At 35.7% G+C, this 16,300-nt stretch overlaps 1 protein-coding gene across 1 annotated transcript; it reads right to left on the reverse strand.

Annotated features, from left to right (window-relative positions):
* Positions 1-8,363: 8,363 nt before the first annotated feature.
* LOC142402869 (methylglutaconyl-CoA hydratase, mitochondrial-like) lies at positions 8,364-15,146 on the reverse strand. Its single transcript, XM_075488761.1, has 5 exons — positions 15,131-15,146; positions 13,609-13,796; positions 11,646-11,696; positions 9,842-9,893; positions 8,364-8,440 (listed from the first exon to the last, which is right to left on the reverse strand). The coding sequence occupies exons 1-5, from the start codon at positions 15,144-15,146 to the stop codon at positions 8,364-8,366; spliced, it is 384 nt and encodes a 127-aa protein (XP_075344876.1).
* Between the last annotated feature and the right edge of the window lie 1,154 nt (positions 15,147-16,300).

The raw sequence follows: 16,300 nt of genomic DNA on the forward strand, positions 1-16,300 counted from the left end.
CCAAACAAAAAAAAGTTTATTTCCTGCATTCTGTCCTTCGAACACCAAAATGGAGTATAAGACAAAGTGCCCAGTCAAAAAAATTAAATATTTTACAAGAATTCATTTTACTGAAAGCTGCCAAAATATTTACTTTGGTTTAAAGGCATAATCCTGACAAATGATAAGGAGCATAAAGTTCCATGGGAGATAGAGATGATTATATGTTGGTACTCCATAATGCTTGGACTGATACTTTGACTTTAGTTTTAGGGCGTACAAACTTTAGTTTTGGAAAGTACCACCACCACACCCAGGTTCTATTTTAAGAGACAGGCAAGAATCTAAGAATTCAATCTGGATTAGTTATATAATTAATTTAAGGTTCAGGTAGGGTATTTTTCTCTGGATTCTTCACTGATTCTTAACAGTTTCCTGATCCTATTTTCTAGCAGAACAAGACTATTGCCTTATTCATTGTGAGAGTTTAAAGAAGCAAAGATGACTGAAAAAGGAAACTGAAACTTACTCTGAACATTTGTGTTAAATATTTACAGTGTACCTATGGACACAAGTATACATTCACTGAAAATGACAGTCCAGCTGCTAGATTATGCACTGTGGTTGATATGAGGATACAATTTATAAACAGACATTATAGCTAAAAGTCCTAAATGTTCTTTGGTTGGTCAAAGTCATATACCTTAGGTATATGTCTTTTGACCAAAGACATTATACCTTAGGCCTTTGAAACAACACTCAGTAACTGAATGAAGCCAGATAGTTGCTACTTGGTAGCTTTCTTACATAGACAAGCTTTCTGACCAAGAACCTGTTTGTGGACTTTATGAAACAAATTGTTGTTCTAATCCAGTCAGATGATGTAAATCAGTTCCTAACTGACTGCCATGGTTTAACCCCAGCCGGCAGCTAAGCACCACACAGCCGCCAGCTCACTCCCCCCACAGTGGGATGGGGGAGAGAATCTGAAGAGCAAAAGCGAGAAAAACTTGTGGATTGAGATAAAAACAGTTTAATAGGTAAAGTGTTTCTCAGCCAGCGAGTAGGCTGGGGGTGCACAAGAAGTTGGGAGGGGACACGGCTGGGACAGCTGACCCCAACTGACCAAAGGGCTATTCCATACCATATGGTGTCACGCTCAGCATATAAAGCTGGGGGAAGAAGAAGGAAGACGGGGATGTTCGGAGTGATGGCGTTTGTCTTCCCAAGTAACCATTCTGTGTGATGAAGCCCTGCTTTCCTGGAGATGGGACACCTGCTTGCCGATGGGAAGGAGTGAATGAATTCCTTGTTTTGCTTTGCTTGCATGCGCGGCTTTTGCTTTACCTATTAAACTGTGCGGGCTGGGCTCCAGCAGCCAGGCAGGAGGAAATCCTGGGCTGGAATGACTGGAGGAGGTGGCCATGCTCTTAACATCACTTACTAGATTACTTATAGGAGTGAGAATCATAAAAAGCAGATATAATTTTTTTCAGTCTTGCATTTAAATGCAAATGAATAAAATGAGGTTTAATACAGGTATTTCCTTGTGAAATCCGGTCTTGCGGGCTGAATTTCCAAACAGGCAAACCAACTTTTGCTTTAACAAAGCTGTTGAAACATAGATAACTGGCAGCAATTGACATTACTTAGAAAACAAGGATGAATCTTCTTATGTGGAGGAATATGGTGAGGAACATTTATTACAGGTACATCCTTAAGATGATCATATCTGTGATGCACTGTCATGAGGCTTTTCATCCTAAGAATCTGCAAAATTTGAACATGGAATGATCAGTCTATAAAAAATGTGAATGTTAAATGTGAATGTGTAGTAATGTTCAGACTGTAAGTTAGCAAGCTACTTCATTTAGGACCACGTTTTGCTTTGTTATTCTGCTTGCAGACCCCCCCCCCCCCAATTATTTTAAACTTACTCTGCTATAACCAAGCTGATTTAAGCAGACAACTGTATGCGCTAGAATACTGAACACACTGGACTGAGTCATTTACACACAAGCAGTTGCTGGTCTAAATAAGGGCTAGGTTTAAATCACTGGCTATATGGATAGCCTAAGGATCATATTTTAATGTTATAATCTCTACTAGGGATCAGGATCTAGAACTCAGATGCTGCAACAAACCGATAAAGAACCATCCAATTTGCGGAGCTGCTCATGAAAATATTAGGAATGGCTGTGTTGAAGTGGATTATGACTTAAACATGCAACCTGAAAGCACTGTACAAATAATCTCTTCTATCCATCGTTCCTAGATCCACTGCTTCTTAGACGCATGTTCATTGGCTTTCACCGCTACTTTGAAGAGGAGGCTGGCCAAAAGAACACAACTAAAACACTATTCAACATGAACAGGATTTTGGGATTGAATCCTGAGTTGTCACAATCTGGGGTATCTTGCATATATTTACATAAATAGGTGTGCTGGTTTTGGCTGGGATGGAGTTGATTTTCTTTATAGTGGCCGGTATAGGGCTATGTTTTGGATTTGTGCTGAAAACAGTGTTGATAATACAGAGATGTTTTAGTTGTTGCTGCACTAGTCAAGGGCTTTTCAGCTTCCCATGCTCTGCCAGGTGCAGAAGAAGCTGGGAGGGGACACAGCCAAGATAGTTGATCCAAACTGGCCAAAGGGCTATTCCATACCATATGACGTCATGCTCAGTATATAAAGTTGGGGAAGGTGCTTAGTTGCACCTAAGCACCTAAGTTGCACCTAAGTTGTACCTTAGTTGCACCTAAGCACACAGCCGAGCAGCTGTGTGGTGCTTAGTTGCTGGCTGGGGCTAAACCACGACAATAGGTCAGCTACATACCAGCTTTTGAAGAGTCTTGGCAGTATGGACTTATCACATAAAAGATGTAGAGTCAAACTTTCTGCATAAGCATACAGATGTATTATTAACATTCATATGTAATGAAAATACATCCCTCACAAGTCTATCCTTACAATTTAAATTTTAAACTGTCTTTCTAAGCTGCACGAGACAGACACATTTTTTTAAAAAAGTGTTTATACAACTGGCATCACATTTTTTAACATGCTAGAAAGAATTGAGCCAAAGATGATACCACCAAGTCCCTTAGGCTTAAAGGAATACGTTAAATCAATTAGTGATCACTTGAATAAAGAAACAACTATTTGCTGTATAAGTTCCTTAAAAAAAATACCAAACTCTTCATGTTCTTCTGAAAGTAGTTATATTATGCAATGAGAAAACTGCAACATATTCTCATCTCTTTGACATTATAAAAGCTTTATTAGCATATGCTCTAGAAATTATACTCAAAGAGTAGCAGTCAGTAGCCAGAACTTTGAAGAGTTTATAAGCATACATATACAGACTATGCCTTAGACAGTTAATGTACTATTTTGAACTCAAGTATTGCAATAGAACTTAGCTTTGACACAGAATGCTCACACCCTCCATAATAAATTCTTTTAACATACTTCATATTTCTTCCCATGTGAATTAGTGTCCTTCGAAGAACTATCTACTAGTGTACTGGTTTTGACTGGGATAGAGTTAAATTTCTTCATAGCAGCTGGTATGTTTTGGATCTGTGACCAAAATAGTGTTGATGGTAACACACCAGTGTTTTAGCTATTGCTGAACAGTGCTTACACAGTGTCAAGATCTTCTCTGTTTCTCACACTGACCTGACAGCAAGTAGGCTGGGGTTGCACAAGTTGGGAGGGGACACAGCTGGGACAGCTGACCCCAACTGACCAAAGGGATATTCCATACCATATGGCATCACGCTCAGCATATAAAGCTGGGGAAGAAGAAGGAAAGGGGGGATGTTCAGTTATGGTGTTTGTCTTCCCAAGTAACCATTACACATGATGGAGCCCTGCTTTCCTGGAGATGGCTGAACACCTGCCTGCCGATGGGAAGGAGTGAATGAATTCCTTGTTTTGTTTTGCTTGCACATGCAGCTTTTGCTTTCCCTATTAAACTGTCTTTATCTCAACGCACGAGTTTTCTCACTTTTGCCCTTCTGATTCTCTTCCTGATCCCGCTGTGGGGGAGTGAGTGAGCAGCTGTGTAGTGCTTTGCTGCCTTACCAGGGTTAACCCACAACAAGTAGATAAAATTTGAAGATGAAATCTAAGTCTAGACTTTGTAAAGGGGGGGTGGAGACTGATCTTATAATCTGTGACAGTTGTTGATTAATGAGCTGCTCATGATTGCTGTAGGCCTCTTCAAACTACAAAAGTAAGTGATACTATAGGACTGGAAAGAATGTCCCATCTGGCATGCCACACCTTTGTTGAAACTTAGAATTCACTTTGTCCTCTGCTACATTTATTCTGGCCTTGAACTTCCACATGTGAATGATAAGATATGCAGTAACACTAATGCATCTCCTTGCTACTTGACTGCTGTTTCTGCAATAGAATTGCTGTATTATAGAACTTCCACATTCTAAGTATTGCTGCTTGCAACAATCATAATACATTCTTTATTGGGTTCAAGGTTTTTGCTGGTAGTGCTCTTGCACAAACAAATTAAAAACATATTCTAGCAAAATAGTGCTATCACAGTCTGAGGGGGTTTGATCTTGTCTGACAGTCTAAACAATTTTATTTATATATACATATGCATACACACATATACATATATACACTTGCATATAACATCAATATATACATATATATTATAATGCATAATGAATATACTGTACAAACATAGTGCATTCTTTATAACTAAGAAAACCTTCATTCAACTCTATTCCAAGTTTGAAATTGAACATCATTTGAACCTATAATAAAATAGATAACTTGGCAAATCTTTGGTGATAATCATTTTTTATTCAATCTTTCAAAAAACTTTTGAGAACATATTTAAAACTCTCTTAATTTTTGCTTATAAAACTTATAGTGTTCTTAAAGTGAAATCAACCCAAACAAATTCTTAAAATTGCTCTTTGTATTCTAGTATTTGAGCTCCTGACTCAGACAAAATGAAAACCAACAGAAAAAAATACAAACAGAAAAAGTAGCCTTTATAATCCCTCAAAATACACATTACCTTTTAGCTGAACACATTTCTTCTTTTGGTTTATGATTGCAATTATTCTCCTTTTTCTCATTTTTTTGGAGATAGCTGTCTTTCTAAAACTGTGCACAAAAAGAACATCTTAAAATAACCACATTGTCATCATTATCACATCTTGAATACAGTATCACCCTCATTAGACAATGAAGCCCTATGGCTTTTCAGTGGTTTCATTAGGTGTAATACTTGAGAGAACATGGCTAAAATCCCACAAATGAGACCTGAAAGCACATCTTGTTCAATGTATACCACACAGAATACCAATGGTTTTCAAATATTTTCTTATTGTAAATCCTCATTCTAATCATAGTATACACCTTTTCAGGGACTGGCTTACATGGAAAAGCAATGAAACAAGTCTGTGATAAATTAAGATGTTTGAATTATTCCTTTTGTTTTGCATCTATGAGTTGGTTTTGGTACTGTGACATATCACTATTACCAAACGCCTTAATTTACTCTCTAAGTCTCCCAAACTCAGACTCTACTAGCATGATATTCTGCCCTTTTGTGTTGCATTGGGTGTACATGGCAAGATTTTGGTAGCAGGATGGTGGTGGCCACAGGGGTGGCCTCTGCCAGAAAAGGTCAGGTTCCAGCCGGCTCTGCAATGGACCCACCACAGGCTAAAGCTGAGCCAATCAGTGAAGTTTGTGCCACCTCTGTGAAAACACTGCACAGGCAGAGGAGGAGGGAAGAAAAGGTCAGAGAAGGTCAGAGGAGGAAGAGGAAGAGCTCTATGGTGGAGCAGATATTACCTGCAGTACATGGAGGACCTGTGCCAGAGCAGATGAATATTCCTGAAGGAGCTGCAGCCCATGGAGAACCCACACTGGAGCAGAGGAAAAGTGAGAGAAGGAAGGAGCGACAGAGAGAAACTGTTATGTACTGACTGTGTCCCCCCCCAAGGATCGGGGGAGGGAGAGGAGTCTGGAGTGAAGGAGTAAAACTGAGCCTGGAAAAGGGGGAAGAAAAAGTGTTGTTTTAATGCTTGTCTTTTTGTTTCTCATTACCTGAATCTACTTTAATTGGCAATAAATTAAATTAATTTCTCCTAGTCGAGTCTGGTTTGCCCATGACAGTAAATGGTAAGCAATCTCCCTGTCTTTATCTTTTTTTTTTTTTTTTTTTTCAATTTCCTTCCCCATCCCACTGAGAAGGGGAATGAGTGACTAGGTGGGAGTTTGGCTGTTAGCCAAGACTAACCCATCTTATGTGTTTTGGAGAGACCAGTAATTTTTGGTGCATTCAACGAATTTGATTATGGTTAAATGCATCATAAAGAAACAACTGATAAAAATATGAAACAGCTGCACATGATATATATTGTTTCTGTTTTGAATGCAGCTGTTTAAAAGCAGCTCTAGAAAAACATAGATATGAACCCTCAAGTAGAACTATGAGTAATTGTGTATAGACTGACAGAAATTTCAACAAGTTTGACCCAAATGGCTCTACAAATCTAATAAAAATGTTCCATAGAACAACATCTTCCAAGTGCTTTTAACTATATAATTATACAAACTCTAAATAAACAAAATACCAAATTTCTTCAGAGGAGGTGAGATACTTAAAAGCACCAAACTGACTTAAGTCATTCAGATACCTCTGACAAGACGTTGAACAGCAGTCTTATGCCACAGTGTTTAAAGTCATTAGAAATTTTTTCAATAGACATTCACAGAAGTTACTTAATCAGTGCCTGTTAAAAAAACAGATGCAGCTCAATAACCAGACTATATATAAAAATTATGAAACACAAACCAGTCAGCATAGACTTAATATTTTTTCTCCCATTAACATAATTATTTCCTACTCAGTAAAAATAAAAATGACATTTTGGCATTTCAAAAATAGGAGAAAATGACCCTCTAGGCTTTATATGACTATCAAAACAAGCATCGGTACTTTGTATGCAAATTACCATGCATGAAACAATTGACTTAGCAAGTTTATCAGTCAAAAAAGTGTGTGCTCTACTAGTTATAATCAATTTACATGTAAATATATGTCTAAATATGAATTTAAATTAGTTCTCGTCATTTCATGTTGATCAGCTGCTTTATCACCGTAGATGTGGACAGTGACCATAGTAATGTTGCAGAAAGAAGAGCATGCATGAGTTTCATGAGATAATGGTAAAAAAATACGAAGAAATTTTTTTCCATATAAAAAAGATGCCTCTGACTGCTAAGCCATGCTTATTTTCTAGTCAAGTTAACAAAAATACTTTCTAAGAGGCTATTTCCAGATATTTGCTCTATATGCCATTTCCATAGCAAATACACAATATGAATCACAATAGTTTTCTCACCTCATAAACTACTGGATTTCTCTTTCAATGTATGAAAAGAACCCTGAGGCCTCCACAGAATAAAAAAACCTTTCATTTTTATCTCTGTTGTATATGTAGTATTAGAACCTGTAAAATGATCATTTTGAGGCTGAAGAGAATCCTAGCTTTAACAGTGTATTCATCACATTCCTGCACTGAAAAATATTTAATACAATAAAAAAGATAACTGGGGCAAGTAAAATAAAATTCCTTCATAGCAGACAATGTTGATCAGATGATATTTTTGAAGAATGCAAGCCAAAGCTAAGTTTAGCATACAATAATGTATAATTAAAGTTGGCCTTGAAGATGTCTGAATTTAACACAATTAAATGAATATAATGGCAAATTACTTCATCAAAAGGACACCATTATGTGCTATTCTCAAAGTTAATTTCATTGTACTTATAATAGTGTAAGTCAGATAATAAACAATAATTAACAAAAATAAACAATAATCCTCTTAATTTCCATTAACTTTATTACTAATGTACATATTAAGCTAGAATACACAAATGTAATTTTTCCTGATACATAGAATCATTTTAATGCATATTTGACTAAATTTCTTATTTTTGGTGTGCAGAAGTCACTTTTAATTTGATAAAATGATACAGTAGATTTATACTTCATATCACATATAGGTTCTGTCTATATAAAGAATTTACAGAGCTTTTTAAATTGTGGAATGGTGAGTTTCATGCATATGAAATTTTAAAAAATGCTGCATGACTCTGTGACCTGCCAATACACAGAGCAACCTTCAGAAACTTAAATTAGCATGAGTTGACATACATATCTATCTGGGCCCAGTACAAGTATGGACACATTGAAAATGTTGTAACATCAGTATGACTTGCTTTTACTTTGGTAGTTGTGATATTCCAGGTGCTGATGTAAAATGCACCTTAATGGTCCTCATAGCAGTACTTTTACTCCATTGTATTTTAAAGGCATCACCTTCTTTTATTCTCCCTTGTAGCAAGGAGGTCTTTTCTCCTTAAATGCAAGAAGACCTTCAATTCTTCTTTTATTGGAATAGTCTACAAAGAGCAGAATAAAATTTTACTACTGATACCCAAAACAATAACAAGAAAAATATTTCCATACAAACCCCAGTTCTTTATAATGAATCCAACATGCAACATATATTGTAACATAGAAATGAAAACTGCAATATATATTTAGATATAGGAAAGTACCAGACACTTTAAAGGCACAACATAAGGCTGAGAAACAGTTTGGGAGAAGAACGAGTATCTTTCCTCTGAACAGATGACAATGAAAATCTCTCCAGGATTTGGGTTTTGTTTGTTTGTTTTTGTTTTGGATTGTTTTTGTAGGTTATTAATCAGATTGTCATATGTTTTAAATAAGCATATCTCCAATGCTGATGCTTAAATCTCCATGATCAAAAATTTGTCTCAAATTCCAAGAATATGCAAACTCAAAATACTCCATTCCTATATTTTGCTGGCAAAGAGGTTTGTCTTTATTTTTCTATTGGTTAGCACGCATGCTATTATTGGCACATGTTAGTGAAGTGTCTGCCCTTCATATTTGTGGTGGGTTGACCCCAGCCAGCAACTAAGCACCCAGCAGCCACTCGCTCACTCCCCCCCACAGTGAGATGTGGGAGAGAATCAGAAGACCAAAAGCAAGAAAAACTCATTGGTCAAGATAAAGACAGTTTAATAGATGAAGGAAAAAAAAACAAGCCCAAAAAAGTGATGCAAAGGTAATCACTCACCATGTCCCACCAGCAGACCAATGCCCAGCCAGTCAGTCTTTGAGCAGAAGCTCCTTTGGAAAGACTACCTCACAGTTTTATTGCTGAGCATGATGTTATATGGCAATGAAATATGCCTTTGGTCAATTTGGGTCAGCTGTCCCAGCTGTGTCCCCTTCCCATCCTCTTGCCCACCCCCAGCCTACTTGCTGGGCAGGGCAGAGTGAGTAACAGAGGCGGCCTTGATGCTGTGTAAGAACTGTTCAGCAAGAGCTAAAACATTGGTGTGTTATCAACACTGTTTTGGTCACCAATCTAAAACACAGCACTATAGGGGCTGCTATGAAGAAAATTAACTCCATCCAAGCCAGATCCAGTACAATGTCATTTCACATTAAACAAAACCAAAGGAAAAGTAAGGCAGTTCTTGGGCTAGATTCATGGTAGTGTATGGCTGGCTAGGTATAGGGCTGCCAGTGCTTCATTCCCTTTGCCTGAACAGTTTTGACAGGAGGATGTTTTTTCCCTAAACTACAGCTCCTTCCTTAAATTCCTTATAAAAAAAACAGAGCAAGTAGAAGGAAGGTCTAAATACAATGACGAAATATTTGTAGAAGAAATCATAAAGCAATTTCAAATTGTATTTCTGTATGTGTTTCACAACAGGCTCCAACAAAGCCTGTTTCATGGTTTTCTTTGGTGAAATTATAAATACATACCTGAGCATAACAAGCTTCTTCAGTTGCGAAACCTGTTACTAAGTTGACCTGAGGAAAAGAATAACATTTTTTTAAAGCATATTTTTGTACATTTAGTATACATTATTTCCTGATAGCTAACATTATTTCCTGACGGCTAACTTAAATACTGTGTTTCTATATGCCAAATACTAAAATGCTTTGCAAAGTCCTTTTACATTACTTTAACATAGAAATATTTCACTGCCATGTGGTGAGAGTGGTTAGTATTTCCTTCCTTATTCGGTGATACAATTAGTATGTAATACACTGTCAAAAGAATGTATACTCTTCACTACATATCATCTGGACTAAAAACCATTAGCTACTTGCACATTTGTAATCATTTCAATTACTACAGGGGAAAAGATTTAATGTACTGCATGCTTATTCAAAAGTATTCTGAAACCAGCATCTTCACAATTTCCTATAAGAAAATGATGCCATACTAAAAGTAAACATAAATTCAAGTTTAAATGGATTTAAGAAAGAAAATGAGGTCAGTAGTAATCCTGCACCATTACCTAGATTTGATAATATTTTTCTTTGTGAGGTGGTCTGAACAGCTGAAATGGCTGAACTTTCTCCTCACTATTTCTCTGCCTTTCCTAAGTGTCAGCTGTTGCAGAAATTATCAGCTTTCCAAATGGCCACTGACAAGACTGGGGCTATGCACCACAAGGAATTCATCAAGGGGAGATAAGCAATGGAATAGATTACCAAGGGAAGCTGTGAAATCTCTGTCATGAAAGATTTGTTACAATAGGCTGAACAAATATTTGGCTTGATTGGTTTTGATACAGTAGATCTTGTCTTGGGGGCTCAAATTGAACTAGATAATAATTCAGAGTCCTTCTAACCATATTTTCCCTAATTCTACAAAAATCATTCTCACCTTCCAATTCATTATATCTGGTACTTAGAGAATTTAGCTTGTAGCATTTTAAAACTTGGGTACCACTGAAAGAAATCTTTAATTATATCATTACTTGCTGTGTGAATGTAATGAACATACTCTTTGCACAACAGCATCTGAATTTGGTCCTCAGGGCAAAATTCATTGGTGGTATGCTCTGCTAAACTCAATTATATCACTGGTTGCTTATGAAGACTTAAAAAAATGTTTTAAAAAGGCCATTCTTAAATTTATTTTATTGGATTCATATTTTGCATGCAATGTGATCCCCTTTCCCTTGTCCCAGATTGATCTATAAGGTGTCCTGGTGCAGAATTTATGCATGTGCTTAACTTTAAATAGGAATAGTCATGCTGAGCTCAGCAAGAGGATTCACAAGCCTAAAGTAAAACACATGTCCAGATGTGTTCAGGGCTGGGTCTTAATGAGCTTTAGAGCTAGGTCAATAGCGTTCAAGGAGTGGCAATCCAATGTCTGAAATCAGACTCCTGATATAATTTTAACACTAGCCTGTATTAAACTATTAAAAAGTAATAACGTGCCTTTTGGCCTTTAACATTATTAGTTACTAAAATAACACTGATAGCCTTGATGGACTTGAAAGAGTATGACTGGGTTTTTTTTTTTCCTCCCAGCAGGAAAATTATGGAAATGTCCAAACAGTATCAGGTCTAGTCTCAGGAGTCTGAAATCAATAATCACAGAAATAAACAAAATTGCATTTAATCTGAAAAAAAGTTTTGACCAAATAGATTTTGAAAGACTATACACTGAGAAACTAAGAACAGCTCTAGAAAAAAAATCACTACAGAAGACCTGTTGCTAGCCTGATGTCTGTTTACTTTTATGGAAAGTGTAAATCTTACCTCCGTTCCCTGATTGATGGCCAGTTTTGCAACTCTTATTGCCAATGGTCCCTAAAATGAAAGAAAAAGTTGTTTTAGATGTCATCAAATTCTACAAGATTATGCTGTGAAGAGTTTGCACATCAATGCTGTTATACTGGGACACTCTAGACTTTGTACTTTTATTAAATAGATAGCAAGCAGGTCAAATATCCTAAATTACATGACTATGGTAGATAATTTCTTCCAAATGGGTGTTTTAACTATTGAGAAAAAGTGAAAGCAACATATTGTTTTCAAAAGAGCACAATTAAAGCAGTATATTTGGTTTAGATTTCAAAGATCCTGAGCACTTCCAATTATGTCAAGATTCCTCAATACCCTTCAAAACAAGGCTCAAAACAGCCACCTTAAGAGGATATTATAGGACTTCATATGATCACTCTTATTATATCCCTATTATCATACAGTGGAGAGACATGAAAAGATGAAAATGAAATGAACTGATACAGATTCAAACCTAAAATGTGCTACAGCAAAGCCTGCACTGGTCAAGTTATGACTGTCTTCTGTGAGCAACTAAGGTAAGGAAAAAGCAGAGGGATTTCCACTCTCCTCCTGTAATATGCCATGAAACAGCTAGGCACCTTGTGAATCTTTTCAGTCCTATGCCTATCATTGGCATCAGCTTCTGAATGTTCAAGTGGCCTGCTGCTTTGGGAAAAAGCAAATGCATTTTCTTCAGTGGTGATATGGCATTGTACTTGCATGAGTTGCCAGGACCTCAGAGCTTTCAGTATGTTTATGAACTGGTTCCAGTTTGAAGTTGTACCTATAAATCAACATTCTGGAAGCACTGTATATTATAATTTTTATTATATTTTTCATGGTTTAATGTTTGTGTTTCTATGAGGGTTTTCAAAACACAAATAATCAATGTTAAATGCTGTATTTAATCTGTAACGTTTTCCATTCTGAATGGAAAGATTTTGCTGTTACACTTGTGATCCACATAAAGTAGTTTCCTAATTATTTTATTAGTACTGTCTGCTATGAATTTGCCACCTGTGAGCTTTCAGTTGAAAAGCAGGTTTATCAAGAGCTCCAAATTCACATTGCTATTCTGAATAAATAGCTTGCACTCTATGGCAGTAAGGGAACATGTAGGAACCATTTATCACAAAGACTCCTGCAAGGGTCATACTTAAATTTCTTACTAAAATTTTCAAGTTCTAAAGCACAGGAATTCAGCAAATCCCCTTTGTTCATATGTTACCTGGGCAGATGATGGCAATCCTGTGTTCTATTCACGGATCGGAGAAGAAAATAAATATTGAAAAATTTGTGAGTGGAAATATCAATGAGGGATATAGAAAGAATGGCTAGCTCTATTCTTGCCACCGTGCTCTACAACTCATTGTCATGAAGGGTCCAGCAATCAGTCCATTTAAACAATGGGAAGCTAATTATGATAGTTCACACTGAGGAAAGCAATAAATAAAAGGCAAAAAAAAGCAAATAGATGGCTCTCCAGTAGTAATTGGGTTTTGCTTTAATTCTGAAATTACATTTGGCTTTATGTTTTCAAAATCAGAGTTTTGACTCTCGGGCTCAGATACATCCACTTTCATATGGACCTTTTTGTCTCTCATCTGAAGTGTTCAACAACAACAGAATAACCTATTGAGACAATTGCTTTACTAAAAAAATACTTTACAGCATTTTTTTAATATTTAAAACTTGAAAGCCAAAATATACAATGCAAATACAGACCATACCACAATGATACAAGGAGTGACACATTTTATTTGCTTCACTGTGAAATACTTACCAAATAACACCACTACATATGAGAGAGAAAACTTCTGATTGTTCTCCATGTAGCTAGAATGATTTTTTAATACATAACTTAATGATAGCTTTTTCCTACTACAGCTGGTTCTATTTGATAACTCAAAACTAAAACCAAATTAATTAATTGTACCTGAGGTAAAAATTCTCTCACCAGAACTAATGCTCTTCTGAATGCAGCATCCCCTGCTTCGTTCTGTTCTACCACATGGCTAATCAATCCTATTGATTTTGCTTCTTCACCACCTACAATGCGTGCAGAGAAGATTAGTTCTTTAGCCAAAGATACACCAATTATGCGAGGTAACCTCTGTGTCCCCCCTACAGTTTGGAAAAACAGAAAATGCAAGTATTAGTTTTACATCCATTTATTCTGAAAAAGTAAATGCCTTATTCAATTCAAATATTTTTATTTTTTAATTCTATAAACAATTACGTGAACATACAGCAATTATAGTACCATACAAAGACATTCCTAAAAGCCTTATTCAGTTTTGAAACTTTATCTAAAAGGAAATTTTTTTTTCCTGCATCTTAGAAAATAACTGAAAAGAGCTAATATTAATAAAGATTCTGTTTGATTAAAGACAAGCTACCTTATTCATAGCAGCCTAATGCTGAAGGAAAACTACTTGCCAGTAAGTGATCATATCTAAATATTCTGCTTCTTTTTAACAGTCTATATGTTTTATGATATTAATCACCACAATATGAACACTTTTGAAGAACTATGTGAAACATAACATGGACTGTAGTCCATGCTAATATGTGCATATATTGGGGTTAATAAAAATTTCTACCCAAAAGAACTAAACCCACTAGATAAGGTTTTTAAAAAGCCATGGTCTCTTCTCTCCTTACTTCCATCTTACTGTTGAAATCTAAAGCCCGACTACAGAAATTAGGAAAGGACAATGACAGGTGTGGATCAGCAGAGAAATGCACCTACCATTAGTTACCTTTTCTTACTATGCTAAAAAATCATTTGGCAGACTATAATTTTGAGATGATCAACAAGCAGTAAATACATTAACCAGATATGTGAAGATTGCTTAGTTATACTGAGAATGAACTTTCCAGAATTATCAAACAATGAGAATGTAGGAATAATCATTATTTAAATTTAAGAAGTATACTCAAATCTCAGAAGCAGATATTTGTATGAATCAAAAACCTGGAAATAGCCTTTATCCAGCAGAATGGACTTTGAAACTATACCAGGTCTACTGCTTTGACATGGATCAGAAACAAATATTCAATCTATTTATACAGGCTATAAATAAAAATTTCTTTCCAAATAGAGCTATTTCTGCAAGGACATTTTAACATATTAAAATATAAATATATGTATATATGCAACAGGAATATTTACAGGATATGTTCAAGGGGAGGTGGTACAACAGTGGATAAATGTGTGTTCAACAAATATAAAATAGATTAATTTCCACTAGATAATGGCAGACTAATCCAGTATTTTATTGAAGCCATAAAATTCTTATACCGATGTTTTTTGAAAATATTTAAATACACCCATGAGACAAAATAAACTGACTGGAAACAAAAAGTTTTTGTGCTTCAGTGATTCAGCTTTCAACTATTATTTATTATGAACCACAAACTTCAGTACTACTGTATTCCTTTTCATAAAAACATACCTGGCTTTGAACACATTACTTCATACAAAAATGCAGGAGGTTTGGCGGATTTCTGCCTTATTTTTTTCAAGAATACTACAAAATCATGATTTATAACAAAAACTGAGATATATTTTCAGAGCTGAAACTGGAAGAACTCAAAAGATGCTAACATCCATAATAGTTAAAATACTTTTTTTAGAATAGCAACATTACTAAATACAAACAATGTGGTATTCTCAATGGTCCTACCACTGTGAGATGATTTTAGCAAAACCGTCCTAATGCTCAAGGACAATGGGCAACAGCAAGAGGAACTTTTGTTTGATAAGTCTCCAATAGTTGTCAGCTTCTGTCACCTCAATAGCAGTCATTCTGTGTCTATTCTCCCATGTCAAAGTGATAATGATTAAAGAGCAAAAAAGCAGACTATAGGTTATGTTGTTTGGCTGCCTCCCACACTGTAAAGCCATTAAGCAGAGAAGCATGTCATTTGATTAATATTCACTGAATAGAAGCCAACAGTTCAATGCATCAATCATATATATTCAGTAGTAGGAATAAGACATATACACACACAAAAGCATAAGGCTAAATTAATCAAATGCAAACAGCACATCAAAATATACATAAGCTATGTACATTTATGAGGAAAACACAGACAATATGCTGCAGATAAATGTTATGTTTTGGTGATACACAAAGAACATATAGTTCCTGCCAACTACAATCAGAGCTAAAGGAAGTAACACCCAGCCTTCAAAGACATTACTTAAGCAAGGCATTTCATCTAAATGTAGAACAGAATTTGATGGAAGAATAGTTGTTTCATCTTGACAAATTTAATGACATGTTATTTCAAGGACTAGTGATCTGGTATTACTCTGTGTTAATAAAAGTATTTGACATACAGTTGCACTGTAAATGCACTCTTATCTGAGATACTATATATTCAATGTCGTAATAATTGTAAACAGCAGTTTTAGATGAAACTCCAGTCCATGTGAAAAGACACAGTAAATACAAGACTGCTAACTACTGGTATGAAAATTGTTAACCAATATTTTTGCTCAACAAATAGTTGATTTTGAATTAATATTTATTTACTGTCAGTAACTCATCAATTACAAAATATGTACACAAGTGGTTTGGATTAAGGGAATTACATGAACAATTCCCAAGACTATATCC

Source organism: Mycteria americana (genome assembly GCF_035582795.1).
Source record: "Mycteria americana isolate JAX WOST 10 ecotype Jacksonville Zoo and Gardens chromosome Z unlocalized genomic scaffold, USCA_MyAme_1.0 Scaffold_18, whole genome shotgun sequence".
Taxonomy (NCBI): domain Eukaryota; kingdom Metazoa; phylum Chordata; class Aves; order Ciconiiformes; family Ciconiidae; genus Mycteria; species Mycteria americana.

What these genes read in the sequence shown, in the direction of transcription:
- LOC142402869 (XM_075488761.1), bottom strand. An exon ending in TGAGAGAATTTTTACCTCAG is followed by an intron (nt 11,697 to 13,608) that starts GTACAATTAATT and finishes CTTTCATTTTAG; the next exon opens with GGACCATTGGCAATAAGAGT. An exon ending in CCATCAATCAGGGAACGGAG is followed by an intron (nt 9,894 to 11,645) that starts GTAAGATTTACA and finishes TCTTTTCCTCAG; the next exon opens with GTCAACTTAGTAACAGGTTT.